The sequence below is a fragment of the Scleropages formosus genome, chromosome 16 (assembly GCF_900964775.1).
Source record: "Scleropages formosus chromosome 16, fSclFor1.1, whole genome shotgun sequence".
In the NCBI taxonomy this organism is placed as follows: domain Eukaryota; kingdom Metazoa; phylum Chordata; class Actinopteri; order Osteoglossiformes; family Osteoglossidae; genus Scleropages; species Scleropages formosus.
Genome location: NC_041821.1, coordinates 6141634 through 6156829, shown reverse-complemented (window position 1 = coordinate 6156829; position 15196 = coordinate 6141634). Strand labels below are relative to the sequence as shown.

General features: G+C 46.0%; 1 protein-coding gene across 1 annotated transcript; it reads left to right on the top strand.

Moving 5' to 3' along the window:
- Positions 1 to 219: 219 nt before the first annotated feature.
- On the top strand, positions 220 to 8735 carry gprin3b (GPRIN family member 3b). Its single transcript, XM_018735668.2, has 3 exons — positions 220 to 268; positions 680 to 876; positions 5178 to 8735. Exon 3 carries the CDS (start codon positions 5266 to 5268, stop codon positions 7741 to 7743), a length of 2478 nt encoding a protein of 825 aa, XP_018591184.1. The 5' UTR covers positions 220 to 268; positions 680 to 876; positions 5178 to 5265; the 3' UTR covers positions 7744 to 8735.
- Positions 8736 to 15196: the final 6461 nt, after the last annotated feature.

Below are 15196 nucleotides of genomic sequence, written 5' to 3'. Positions count from 1 at the left end.
TCCTCTCTGCTGTACCAACTCCAAGGCTGCTTCGATAACATTCTTGCATGCCTTTCTAGGTGTGAAGAAGAAATAACATATGTGGATATGAGAGATGAAATCTCAGGTATGATGATGTCTGCTGTTTTCAATGCCTCGTGTCCTTCCACGTCAGTCAGAGGACTTCAACTGGCCAAATGCAGTCATCGCTGCAGGACCCCCTGGACACAGTAACTTGGGCTCAGTGAAATTACACCCAAAAAACCAATAAGCCAACAAATAACAAATGGTAAGTGAGCTGACATTTTACAGGTATAATGCTGTAGTTTTGGTTTTCCCGATAAAGAAAATATGAACTGTAACGTAAGAAATAAATTTTCTAGGGATAAAAAGAAATAATTAATAAAATCAATTTTAAGCTCATGCATTTACGTCGACTACAGACGCAGCCTCAGCTCGATTAACCGCACGCATCGCACCGGAGACACGCGCGCGCCATACGGTCCCGTGTGCGCGCGTTCACCCAAAACGCCTCGTCGTGCGCCGTCACGAACGGAGCTAATCGATGGGCAGATCTGTCAACCTGTGACCTAATTAATATTTTCCGATCCTAACGCGCCCCCCCCGGGGGGGGGTGGGACCACGTGGTCTCGTGTCGCTGACGTGTTTGCCCCGTTCCTTTCATTGATATGCGGCCAAGAACGAGCGGGTTCCCGCACAGCGCACTGACTGACCGACGGCGCGGGTCGCGCGCGCGCACGGGGCGGACGGCGCGCGGACAGGCTGGGCGAGCAGGTGTCCTGTGCGCTCTGGATGCATCTGCGCCCGACGATGAATTCGTCCGCAAGGTCACGAGCGCCTCCGATGCCGGTTCCTGCAAGTAGAGCGCTCGGCCAGGTGGGTCCGCGGAGATTCCATCATCATCCCGTCATCATTTCTCCCGCGATCATCGCTCCCGACCCGTCCCGTGTCCCTTTCGCCCCAGTCTCACATTTTACTGCTCCTCTTCCTTCCTTCCTTCCTTCCTTGTGGGTCGATCAGAGCTCGCACATCCATATTCGTCCATATCCTTTCCCATCCACTCATACTCTCTTATACCTGCACACACTAGTCCTCACACACCCCTATTATACACCAATCTAGTATAGTCTTAATGGAATCCTCATTCCCTCAATCCTCCCCCTTCATCCACCTCCATTTACATGTACGGCATATTTCTCATAAATGGATTATGGATATACCCATATATGATTGCACTCAGTCAGTGCCGTAGGTGCGAGATGTATTCCTCCGGGCTGCTAAATTAATTCTGTTGATCCACTTGGCGCGTGCCGGAGGAGACGGTAAAACCCTGGGCTCGTGTCCCGGAGCGCCTTAATCCATCCCCCCTGGTGCAGCATCTTCAGCCGCCAACAAATTCTCCCTATCTCTCTTCTCGTGTGTGTGTGTGTGTGTGTGTTCCAGCATGTGTAATGTTATGATCCCAATGTGAGAGCAGGCTTGACACACTTGCTTCTGTCACCTTGAAACGGTAAACATCTCTTGTCCTAAAAAGTGCTGGGAATTAAAGCGCAGAGAGGTGAACCTTCATATTTCACGCTGGAAATATTTACATGTTCGTGTGACACTATGTATCTGTACCGCCTGCGCGTCATTGATCCTAAACATCAGAGAGCTCGCGGCTTCTTCATTGCACGTGCACGAAATGCGACTGAGCGCTGACATGATCTGACATGTGAACGGTAAAATCTGTCTTATTTTCAGTGTAAAAGCTTGTCATCTTTAACTTTTGTCCCGGGTGCACGGATCTTTAATTTAGTGTTCTGGAGAAACGATGTACTTTTCATTGCCTCTGCAAAAGAATATGGAACAAAGAAAAAAAAAAAATCTGAACGGGCAGATGGCGCAATTATTAATGAATATAGTCTCGTAAGAATTGCAATGTTATTTTTAATAGCAGTGGTATTCATTTTCATCTTTGATCGTGGTAATTCGAAACAATTTTATGGGAAAACCGTTTGCCAGTTAATTTATTTTTACTAGATTATGTGACACTCTCAGTATTAAGCATAAATATTTTGAGTATTTTATTAATAAGCATTACATTTAGCAGCACTGATATAACCTTAGACAATTGCTTCAATAAATCACAGTCTAAAATAGGACAAAAATGTGATCACTATGAGATTCCTTTATTTGTAAACATTTTCTAGGCTCACTGTAATCTGTAGTTATTCAGAATGGCAATGACTCATAGGAGTGGGATCTTTTTTTTATTATGACTTTATTCCTCTCCATTGTTTATGCCCACTGACTTGCTATACTACAGCTGATCACTATTTTGTACACTTGAATGACTGCATCGGGGTGTGTTCTTCTGGAACCCGGATCGGGTTGTCTGCAGATTAGGGGGAAATCAGAAGCGGTGCTGGTTGGCGTACCCATAACCTCTGTGAGGGCTCCAAGCGTCGAGCAAACATCTCCTGGTGCGAAAATAGATCAAGGCCCACAGTGGTGTCCCGGGAGGGGTCGCAGTATCAATCACTGAGGATTACATGCCAGTGACTCTCCTGCTTCTTGCATATTTATTATCCCCCCCAAAATTGTATGCAAGCAGAAAAATGAGCATCGTGTTTTTAAGTCCTTTGCTAAGGAGAATCCTAGTAACATCAGCATACGGATCTCCTTCCTCTGACATGACGATTGTTTCTGGCCTTCAGCTCCTCCCAGAAAACAAAAAAAAACCTGATAATCATCATTCGGTTTTCCTGATCTGCTTGACAGACAGAATAGGAGCAAAAAAAAACTGTCTAAAAAATGAGGTGAGGTGGCTTTTAAATGAGCAAAGGAATAATTGTGACCTTAGCGCTTCTGTCAAATCCTACATCATGCAAACCGACGCTCTCGGCTTTAAATCTGACTTACCCTAATTAGGTCCTTGGTGCTTGTACTTAAGTTCTTAAAATATAATGTGGGATTTCTTTCATTCAAATAGCCTTTGAATAATTTCTTCATCTTGACATAGATTATTTTGGGCTATATTTGGGAACCTTCTCAGCACAGACCACACTTAAACTGAGGCCCATTTTTGGAAAGTGTGCCTTTGACCTGTCATGATGCTCACGTGCTTTGATATATTTTTATTCAGACGTCCCTAGCATAAAAACACTGAGAAAGTCTTAACTTGTTTCATTTAACTGAAATATTAATAGGGCTATTCATATATATGAAATATTCACTACCTCTCGTTCAGAAATAATGTTTAGTGGCTTTTTAGTGCAGTGATATATAAGGTTTGAGCACAAATGTGAAACCACCTTCAGCATAATGGGGATCAAGCAGGAGAAAGAATATTGAGAATGATACAATGGTGTTACCACTGTAAATTTGAGCAATGGATGACTTTATTCGGTGAGACGTCTGCTGGGCCAGAATGTGAAGAGACATGTGGTGGCGAGATCCCTCTGGATCACCCTGCCAACCATCCAAACCAGTGCCCCCGGATATGTTTTTTTGACCGGGAAGACCTACAGAGGCACATCTTGGAAATCGATACAAATGAGTCAGCGGTTTTAAAAAAACGTATGTATTTCCATAATGAACATTGCTCACATGTGCTGGGAATGAATAAAAATGCAGTTATGGAAGGGGGCTCATCGGTGGGTTGTTTTTGGCAAGACTTTGTTATGATGGATCTCTGGGTTACAGTGCCCCTTTGTCCACTGGATTCTTAACTTCTAATTGTATGTTTTTTTCTTTTAAAAAAATTGTACCGGGAAGGTTGTTGACAAAGGTCACCGACATCCGTGGCATGAATCAGTCTTGATCTTTCTGTGCCGCAGTGTGCATTTTTGGAGCCAATGGGAACAGCTGTCCTGCTCTGGCTAGGACACTTTCTGCTCAGAACCTGCTGGACCGCATATATTTTGCTCACACTGTGACCAATGGATGCTGTACTAGTCCACTCAGTTGGTTTGTGACACAATTACTCATGTTCCAGTCCACAAAGAATCAGACTGACCTCCTAATACCCAAAGAGAGCCGTTCTTATTAACTAAAGCATTTACTCATTGCTGCAACAACCCCAGCGAATAACATCATATTTTAAGGGTATAGCAATTAGACTGATGACTTTGTCAGCAGATCCCAGTTTCGGCTTCAGTGGCTTCATCGTAACTGCCACGGTATTTCAGACTGAGCGAACACCAGGGACAGATGGAAAGTGCCTCTCTGCTCTTAGCACCCAAAGTGTGCTGTGTTGCTGAATCCATACGTTCCCCTGGAAATTAATCTAAGTTGAAGTCAGCTAAATATTACTTGCCTGCTTTTAATATTTTTGAACTTTGTTCTCATCTTGTTTAAAGAATATTTATAAATTGTTTTCCTTTTGATTCATTATGGCATATTCATATGGGTTGCTATATAGGAGATGTAATATGTGTTGTCGTTAAGTGTTGCTGCATTTCATATATTCAGTTCACACACACACACACACACATCTTCAGAACCGCTTGTCCCTTACGGGGTCACGGGGAACCGGAGCCTACCCGGCAACACAGGGCGTAAGGCCGGAGGGGGAGGGGACACACCCAGGACGGGACGCCAGTCCGTCGCAAGGCACCCCAAGCGGGACTCGAACCCCAGACCCACCAGAGAGCAGGACTGTGGTCCAACCCACTGCGCCACTGCGCCACCGCACCCCCATATTCAGTTCCATTAAGCTTATTTTTGTAGTTATCTTCTCACCAGAGTGACACAGAGAGCTGGATAAGATTAATGCCCTCAACAAGGTTGCTAAAATTATTTGTGACAAACTGACCTGTAATACTATGTACAGCAAAGTTTATCTTTGGCAGTCGGCTGTATAAAATAATTTGAGGTAGGTAAAATAATTCAGTTGTGTGTTTTTTAGTTGTGTAAATAAAAATCACAAAATTACATTTATTCATTTAGCTAATGCTTTTCTCCAAAGTGATGTACAGTTTAAAGCTACTTACAATTATTTACCCATTTATACAGCTGGGTAATTTTACTGGAGCAATTTAGGGTAAATACCTTTCTTAAGAGTATTATAGCTAGAGGTGGAATTTAAACCTGCAACATTTGGGTCCAAAGGCAGCTCTAACCACTATACTACCAGCTTTCTGATTTAAAGTGAGTTAAATTATATTAAATCTGATTTTTCTTTTCTTGTTTAGGGAACCCAGCGCAGAGAGAAGTGTTGACTTCTGGGAGCTGTAGTTCTACTCGGATTACTATTTCTTTAGAGTAACCAGGAAGAGGGAAATGAAAATGGGCACTGTTCCGAATCCCAACAGGAACACTGCAGTTCAGATGGTCCTTCAGCCTGCTGTTTCGAATTCGCCGGGAAACAAGGAGTCAAACGCCAACCTGGAAAGTGAGCCAAACCTGAACCTGGCTACAGACTCTGCAGAAGCTGCAGAGCCCAAGCTGGTCAGTGCGTGCTCCAAAACAGCCAATGCCGGCACAACTGACAAGCCCCCGGATAACAGCAAGGCAAGCAGGGGCTGTGCCTCATACACAAGCGCTCCCGCAAAGGATGATGGGAAAAAATGCGAGCGCCAAACTGTGCAGGACCCAGGGCTGAAGACAGACCCGAAGAGGATGTGTTCAAATGACGTGAAGGAGACCCACAGAAACAGCGAGGCTAATCTGAGTGTGGTAACGGCAGGCCTGTCTTCTCCTCTCCTAGCATCAAAGGTCGATTTACCGTCAAACGACAGGGGGGCAAAAGTACAGGTTTCAGAGAAGGCATTTGTTGAATCAAAAGCACAGGACTTCAGAACGGACACATCTAAGGGTTCACCAGAATGCAATAGTAAAATGGTTCTGACTCCTGAGTCAAGGCACAGCCTGAGTGCTCGGTCGAGCGCTTCTGAAGTGTCGACATGCGGTCGAGATAACGTTGGCAGCGCTGCGATGGCCACAGGCTCAGGCACATCGCTATCCTCGCGTTCCAAGGGTTGCGATAAAGTGGCCAGCATTTCCACAATGTTGGCTGTAGCCCCTACACGATCAGAGAACCCCCTCCAGACACCCAAAGTGGAGACTTCTGCAGCTCTTTCTGAGAAACACCCACAGCCAGAGTGTCAAAAAATGGACAAGTCTCCCGGCTCACTAAGCAGATGCACATTGCTGGGTGACTCACAGCAAGAAGCAACGGTAAAAGGGCCAGAGAGCACCATATGTCTCAAGAAGGATTTAAAAAGTCCGGATTGTTCCAAGACCTCCTTCCGTCAAGATGACGGGAGAGTAGCGGCACAGAGCAAACTGAACACTGCCAGGCACCAAAAGAGCGAAACACCTCCCGTGCAGGTGGCAGACAAAGCTCAGGGCACTGTGGTGCTGCTGCCGGAGGGCACGCAGACCAACCAGGAGCAACCAAGGCAGTATAAGGAAGCTGGCACCATGACTAAGTCCATGGAGTCTTGCCTGCCATCTCTAAAGAAGTGCCAGGATGCAGAGGTGCAGGCAGTCGCTGATGTCTGTAGTAGGTCTGTGGCCACAAGTCCACACCTCTTCCCAGTCTCCAGACCGCACGTATCCCATGGTGCCCTGCCAGAGGAGAGGGGAAATCTTGCGATTGTCGGCCCAACAAACGCCGGATCGCCACACATTTATCAGACGTCAAAGGGAAGTGCTGTCTTCTGTGATGCAAGCAGCCAGACCCTCGTATCCTCGCAGGCACATTCGAGCTTGCCGCCGTGTGCTGGCCATCATGCCGCGGACCACCTAGCGGAGAAAGTCCGAGTGGAAGCTGGATTGTGTGGCGACCAGAACACCAGCGTGCTCCATCATCCGGGGATGGCCCTGCACGACAAGGGACTGGGAGCCAAACCGAAGGAACCAGGGCTACCGCTATGCAACGTGCTCCAGCCTTTACAGCCCGTTTATCAAATTAACATAGAGCCCTGCACTCACCCCGACGCAAAATCCAGCGTCCACACTCAAGACAAACAGTCCGTAACGGCCCCACGACCTTCAATAAGATCAGAGCCTCCCAGCAAAGAACGCTCTCTGGAAGGTTCCGACAGAAGCCTCTCCACAAAATCGACAACATCGAAGCAGCTCTGCCAAGTTGTTAGCGACTCCGCTGCCTCATCGGCACAGGCAGCCAAGGGTCCTGCTGCTAAATCTTCCTCCTCACAGTCTGAATGCCCCCCACAACCTGCTCCCCCTTGTGTGAATGCAACAGAGTCAAAAACCGCTGATCCGTCACAGCTAACCACCCATCTTAAGGGCAGCCAGGTAACAGCGGTAAAAGATGAAGGCGTTAAACAGGTGGCCACCCAACAAGGAGACAACAGGACTGACTGTGAGGCAAGCACAGGCCAGGGGCTAGTAGGGCCAGGCAAGTCCACAGGGCAAGCAGTTCAAGGTAAATCAGACAAGGGGGTAAAGAAGGAGCAGTCGGGTGGCCATGAGAAGGCCAGCAAGCCCACCAAGTCAAAGAGAGTACAGGATGTGGTGTGGGACGAGCAGGGCATGACGTGGGAGGTGTACGGCGCCTGCATGGACCCCGAGTCTCTGGGCTTTGCCATCCAGAGCCACCTGCAGAGCAAGATCAGGGAGCATGAGCGGCAGGTGACGACCCAGGTGACGCGTGGGAAGTCCATCTCCTCAGAGGCATCCCCACGAAGGAAGACCAAGCAGCGACAGCGGAATGTCCTCAGGTCCATGCTGCAAAGCGTCCGGCGGCCCAACTGCTGCGTGCGGCCGCGCCCTTCCTCAGTGCTGGAGTGAATCCCCAGTCCTCGGTCAACCAAGCTATGGTTCGGACCTGTCCAGGATCCCGTTGTCATGATTCCGCCCCTCCAGGACATCGTGGACAAGAGGCTTCTCTCCACAGTCGGTTACAACTTGTAGGGGTGAGAACGTCCCACAGGCAGAGCGAACAGCCCGAGAAAGACGGGAGAGCAAAGAAAGGCTATCCGCAGCTGCAGCCCTTTTTTATACCTAGTTTAGATTATTTAAAAATTTTAACAGTATTTAAAAAGGCAATAATATGTAGCAAACTGCATGTGCATTAGTTCTGACTGTAGTATTCCTTCTCACAAAAGAGCCCAGACTTATATCTTGCACTGACCTGATATCATGCATAGCTGTGTGTACCCTTCAGACTGTAAATTTTCCAGAACTTTGTGCAACTCAATATTCCGTTGACATTAATAGTGTATCGTGCGCATTTGTTAACTGTTTCCAGGTTTTTGTAGAGCGTCCTTTAATTTTTGACTAAATTTGATATGACATTTTCCTTATTATAAAGGTGCATTTGGACTTGTTTGTTCTTTTGTCCCCCCAAAATCTACCCACCGTGCACATCTCCATATTTCTCGGGAACTTGTCGCTGTACGTCATGGTGCTCAAGTTAATCTCAGTGTTTTGTTTTTCGTTATATAAAAAGTAAGATGGAGCTGGTTGTTATTTCTGTATTCATTAACTGTTAATACTCCCAGTCTGATGTAGCTCCCACTGTCACTGACAGATTTTATCTACCCAAGATTTTATCTTTCCAGCAAGAACCTCTGAGCAAATGTACTAAGTAGCAGAAAGGATGTTGTTCAGCATTGTGTTCTCACAAATTTATAATAAAAGAGTTAGTTTATGTTGTACTGGATGTGAAGCCAGGAGGGTTATAAAACAGTGGAACTTATTGAATTGTTATTGACTATCAGGATAATCATCCATCGGTTTTGGGCTCTTCAGCAACAGTAATTTCAGATGTATCGCCACATACCCCAATAAATGCAGAGTTGATGCTGTAACTTTTCTTCCTTTATTTTTTAACTATACAAAGAACTAGGTCTGTCTTCTGAAATATGATCAACATGTCTGAAACTGACGGATTTGACAGAATGACTGTAGTAAATAGGAGTGATTCATGTTGAATAAATTAGTATCTTGGAGCAGAACGGCGCTGAAGGTTCAAGCCTCCTTGGAGAAATCGGCTGTAACTGAAGCCTCAGGTTACATGTCTCAATGATTTATCTGAATTTGTTGTTGTTTTAAGATTTGGGGACTGGCTTAAATAAAGTGTAGATGTTTTGGCTTTAGGGGGGAGCGGTTTTGGGTTTGGCTGGGCCCTGCTCTCTGGTGGGTCTGGGGTTCGAGTCCCGCTTGGGGTGCCTTGCAACAGACAGGTGTCCTGTCCTGGGTGTGTCCCCTTCAGCCTTGCACCCTGTGTTGCTGGGTTAGTCTCCAGTTTGCTGCAACCTTGCTTGGGATGAGCGGTCTCAGGCTGTGTGTGTGTTTTGGATTTAAGCTTTACCTACAAGTATAAAGCTATGCTCTATATCTCTTCTTTCTGCAATGCATAGTTCCAACTGAAATAGAAACTTTCCATAACGCTGACATTTTAAGTATGTTTATTTACGAACTGGCGTCCTCGTAATGGTATAACCTGGTCTCATGCCCTATATTTGCAAGATAGGCTCTGAACTGCCATGACCCTGCTTTGGACAACCCGTTATTGATAATGGATGGATGAATGAGTGGGTATTTATTTAATGTATTTATTTTCAGAATGTAGACCAAATCTCTCAGCTGGGTTGACGCTTGGCTCTGTTTCCGTCTTCCTCCCCTTGGCTGTATGGAGCATTGAAAATGTCCCAATCAACCGCAAAAATCTGGCAGAGGAAGCCCGCTGGAGCGTCTTTGATCTGCATGTTGGTTTCGCTCCTCATGAAGCAGACATTTTTCTACCATCTTTGAACTTCATTCCTCTCTCTCTCTCTCTCTCTCTCATAGACACACACACACACACACCAGACCCCATGCAGTTAGCGTGTTTTCAGCTGCATCCTTGGATGCGTCCGCATGTAATGGATGTTTTTCCACCCCAATGAATCATCAGCTCATAATAATATCTTATATGACAAGACCAAAAAAAGCATACAAAGTGGGTTTCTGGGTGAACGAGAAGCAGTTTTCTCTGTGTAATGAGTGCTAAGTGGCCTCTGCGAAGCACCCTTTGTCTGCTGGAGGCAGGAGGAGGGTGCGAGAAGACATGATGAAAGCAGGAGAGAACCCTTCCGGCAGGGATACACACAGCCGCTTGCGTGAGGTGTGAATATGAATAGCTGAGAGTGTTGGAGAAGCAGGAGCCTCGGTATCTGAGCCTTTTATACCCCCTCCACCTCTCCGAAAGGGAGGCCAGAGTACCCCAGGAACTGCACCTGGGGCTCCATGTGTCACAGTTTTCATTAACATTTATGATCACTCTTAAGGTGATTAGAAATGCGCATCAGATGCTAAAAAAAAAAAAAACATGTTTTTAAAAAATTTTAACTCAGGCGGGGCGATAAAAGATTACACTGGGAAGAAAAGTCTCATGTCTTTGCTTTGGAACCTAAGCGCTGAAAGTATCTCTTTTCTTTCTGTCTTATAAACATATTCTTGGCTGCGATAGAGGATGTCTTTGTTTCACCTTTATGCGATCGTTAAAATTAGTCACGCCATGTCTTAATTGCTGCTGGATATTTACAAAAAAAAAAAAAAAGGTGACTATTAATTTATTTATTTATCACAGCTCATACTCGTCACACCGCCTTCATTAATACTAGTTATTTTTTTTATGCCGATGATTCAAATCCGATTTGGCTGCAGTCGTTGTTTCTCCGGTTTTGTGCTTTGAGGTGCGCAAGTGTCAGGTCCTGTCCATGTCACACTCCTAACGGGGAGGATGTTTTGGAGTGGCAGTAATGGTCTTTTAGCACACTTCATTTTTAATGTGTCTGTCTCTGGCACCCACATCCACCCTGATATTATTGACTGGAGATGCAGAACATGCACCACACCCCAGGAGAGCGGCTGGCTCTAGTAGATCTGTACAAGGTAACTTCTTAGGGGTTTTTTTTTGGGGGGGGGGGCGGGGGACATACTGGGTAAAGCCAGTGCATCACAACTCCTGAGCTGCTTGGTGAGTGTGGGGTCTGCATGCTTCTCCCCATGTTTGTCCCCCCCAGACATGCACGGCAGAAGGCGATGGCAAACCGCTTCTGCTCCTCCCTTGCCTTGGAAACGGCGTACGTGGTTGCTATGAGTCGGGGTCGAGTCGACGGCTCTCGAACCGAGAGGGGAACGACATCGGTGTTTTTGTTCTGACCTCGGGAGAACTGCAGCGGAAGTGGCGGCTCGTAATTTCGCCCATGTCCACGCCGAGTCCTGCCTCTCCTAGGGCGGTGTCGCCGCCGTCTTTTCGTCTCCGATAGGCCGAGCCTCCTCGGGCGGCGCGCCGGCACGGCGCGCCCTCCCGCGTCCCAGGCAACCGGCGTCTGAGGTGACGTCTCCTCCCGCGAGAGCGCTCATTCCACAGACAGCCTTTACAGTGCCTCTCGCTTTCAAAGGGATGCGCTCTGACAGCTCCTCAAAAACGGTTGCCAGTCATGTTCCCAGCAAGAGGCCCTGAATAATAAGTGTCTTGCGGGGATCCGTCAAACACTTCACAATGCAAATACCGCAAAGGAAAACAAATCTTTCCTCTGCGCATTAGTAAACTTGGATGTTTAAAAACGTCTGCAGTATTTCCCCTCTGCTCGTGAGTCGCGCATCGCGAACAATATATGCGGTATTTTTCAAACACATGTCAGGGTGTGGAAAATAGCTTAGGAAAAAAATCTTTTAACAGAAACCCCAAGGCTTTTATGAAGGTGTGTTGTTTCACGTGGAATTTACCATTCGAAAAACCCCGTGTGCTCGTTGTGCGGTAACTGACGCGTATTCTGCGGGACAGGTAGGGCAGCGTGGGGCAGCGTGTGTCAGTGGTTTTGACAGAGCAGGGCTCGAGCGCTCGGCACAGCGCGCTCGGTCTGGAGCAATGCAGGAGGTCCTTCAGCCGGAGGGGAGCAGCGGTAAAACACATGCAGAATCCTAAATTAGGGAGCGCTCCTGTTTTGCATCGCCGTTGAGACGCTTTATGGATTGTCGTGTCAGCGTATGAAAAATGCGCGTGGCGCGTTGAACTCTAAGATCGCTTCCGTCTGCGGGATTTTTCCGTTCTAATAATGCACTGACCTCAAACCCATGTAAATTTGAGCATTTAGCGCTCTCATTTCTGAGGCAGCCACGTATTATACTTCGTCGTAGCGAGTTACTGTGATTTTTAGAATGTGATGCTCAACACGGCGCTATTAGATGCGCCAAAAAAAAAGGACGCGGTGAAATTCTTGCACTGAATATAATCTGAGAGCTGTCAGAACTGGTACCGCTGATGTGTGTTGTGTGTGTGTGTGTGTGTGTGTGTGTGTGTGTGTGTATCGCTTATGAATTAGCTCCTGGAAGCATTGTGCAAGTGGACACTCAAAAACGTATATTTTTACATTAATTTCGTATTTGGATTGCCATTATACGAGTTCCTTGTATTAATATTCTGCCTACGGCAGGGCCGCTTGCCCTCCGAGCTCAGACGCAGTACCTGTTTGAAGTGGATCCAGCATCTCGTTTCCATCTGAGACTGGTGACCCACTTAGACAGCGCAGAGCATTGCAAATTCTTTGGATAAGAGGCCCGGCGTTAAAGCAATTATCCTTATCTGTGATATCCCCAAAATATCATTTTCCCATGGATCTTAAATGCGCTTCTGCAACTGCAATGCTCCGTTGCTGGACTGTATACATTTGGAGGGGTCGTGCCCCGGGGCAGCGTGCCGGGAAGGGCGCTATATAAAAATAAATTGAAAATTATACCGAATTGAAAGAACTCGCCCGGAAATTTGCATCTCGGCAGCCTTATCAAGCACCCCACCCGGAACAATTCACGGGGAAAGTCACGCACGGCTCAAGGTCACCTTCTTCGGCCTCATTAGGGGCCGCTCTATTATGGCTGATAGATGTGCTCATAAATCACAGGTCCCCCAGCGGGGAGGCGAAAAAACAGATTCAGCGGAGTGCCGGAGAACAGAATCCCGTCACCTCTTCATCGTCAGCGCAAAGGTGTCACTGGGGACGTGACGCCATCTGCCAATTGGCGCTCCTGTTTGTCTAACTGCCGCACTTGTGAACCTAATAACCCCCACCGCAGTCACTTCATTATAACACATTAATAATAACAGCCCAAGTTAATACACACCGCTGTTGCAAATTACATTGCAAACTGTTTCATATATTGTACCAGGAAATTCCAGCAAATTAAATAAGAACTGCCATCATGCTGATAATTAAGGTGCAGAAAACAGGTGGCAAAAATGAAGCCAGATTTTCTTTATGGATTATTATTTTTTGCGTCCGCTCACTGAGTTGCGTTTCAAAGAGAACACCCACTTCGTATGCAAAGCCAGGCCAGATTTCTGCATGAAAAAAGCCGACAGTACTTTAGAGGAATCTGTCTCGGGGTACCGGTGTCACTCCGCAGCCTGCTCAGCTTGGATACTCGTGTAAAGCGATAAGGAGCTGCTTTTCATAATCTCCTCTCCATTCCACGGCAGGAAAATTGGCCAAAGTGAGTCATTATCTAATGGAGATGCTGGGTATTTAAATGTAATGGATCACGGGGGCCAACTTCATGTCCCCTGTCTGTTTCTCTACTGGGATCACTGCTGAGACACTTGGCTGATAAACTTCCCTGTTCTGGAGAACACTTTTTTTTTATTGGGAAAAAAAAAAAAAACGTCTTCTCTCTACTGAAAAGCATATGTATTATTGCATACTCAAATTATATAGCTAATGGACCAAGGAAACTAAATGCAGTGACCACAGAGGAGGCTGATGAACTTTCCTGTGATGGTGCTGGGCTTTCCCACTAACCAACCTGAGGTTTATTTAACTTAGCAGTCTCCTTTGGATTGATCTGAAAGGGCAGCTTCTGTACTATTACTATTAGCTATTATTACGCCAATCACATCAACTGATAAATATAAATCACAACCCAAAGAGCAGATTCAGTACTATTATTATTAACACTTATTATATTCATTTAACTGATGCTTTTCTCCAAAGCAGTTTAGTGTTAAGCGACTTAGGGTGATTTACCCATTTATACAGCTGGGTAATTTTTCCTCTAAGTATCTTGATCGAAGGTACCGCAACAGGGGCAGGGATATGAAAACAACTTCTTTGATTGCGTGGCAACAGCTCTAACCACTCCTCCACCTTCTTAACTCTTCTTATATTGCTCTCAGTGTCCAACTTATAGCCTTACAGTTCTGAGAAGCTTATGAGCCCTTGGGAATCTGGATATCTGCATAAATGGCTTCTAAAATGTCATCTGATCTTTCTCTAAGTCATAATAATAAATACAGTCTTATTTAATAAACAATATACACAACATTTTACATTACCATGATTTTATTGAACAAATTGTTTAAACAGTCAGGGTCACTGATGTGAACTCTTGTGTTTGGTAACTAAGGGGACTTTCTTTATTGGCAGTCACCTCAGCTGAACACTTTCTGTAGCTGCTAATTAGACATGTATACTGTTTGGAGGAATTTTGGTCCATTCCTCAATACAAAATCAGTTCAGTTAAGGTATATTTTTGGGATGTCTTGTCGAACACCACAGCTTTTCAATGGGACTGAGATCAGCACCCTGACTTGGTCATTCTAAATGGTGGCATTCATTCTGTTTCAACCTTCCTGTTGTTCATTTTCTTCTGTATTTTGGGTCATAGTGATATTGCATGAGCCATCTTTTTCTGAGTCTTAGATCACAGGCTGCTGTAGAATCCCCTTGCTCAACCTGGAGGTCATTGGTCCCTCAATGACTGCAAGCTGCCTAGGTCTTGAGGGAGGAAAGCAGCCCCACAACATTATACTCCTTCCACCATAATTCACACCTGGGATGAGGTTTTGGTGTTGTTATGCAGTGTTTAGTTTTATTGAAGTATAACATTGTTTAGCTAGTCTTGTGGGACATCCAGGTGGTTCTTACCAACTTGAGATGGACAGTCATGTTTCTTTCTGAGGAGTAGTGCTTTCCTCTGTGGTAACCTCATATCAACTCCATTCTTGTTCAGTGTTTTTCTTATGGTAAACTCAGAAACACAGATGTTATCAAGCACAAGAGATGCCTGCAGATCCTCAGCTGTCACTCCAGGGTATTTATCACTTATTTGAGGATCGTGCGATCGTGCGGTGTGTCCTTGAACTGATCTTTGTAAGATGCCCACACCTAGGGAAAGGAGCAATGGTGTTGAACCATTTACAGTTGTACACTGTCTGCCTGACTGTGGTCTAATGGAGGCCCAAGTCTGTAGAAATCCT

Coding starts and splice junctions, on each gene's coding strand:
- gprin3b (XM_018735668.2), top strand. CDS start 5,266: ATGAAAATGGGCACTGTTCCGAATCCCAACAGGAACACTGCAGTTCAG.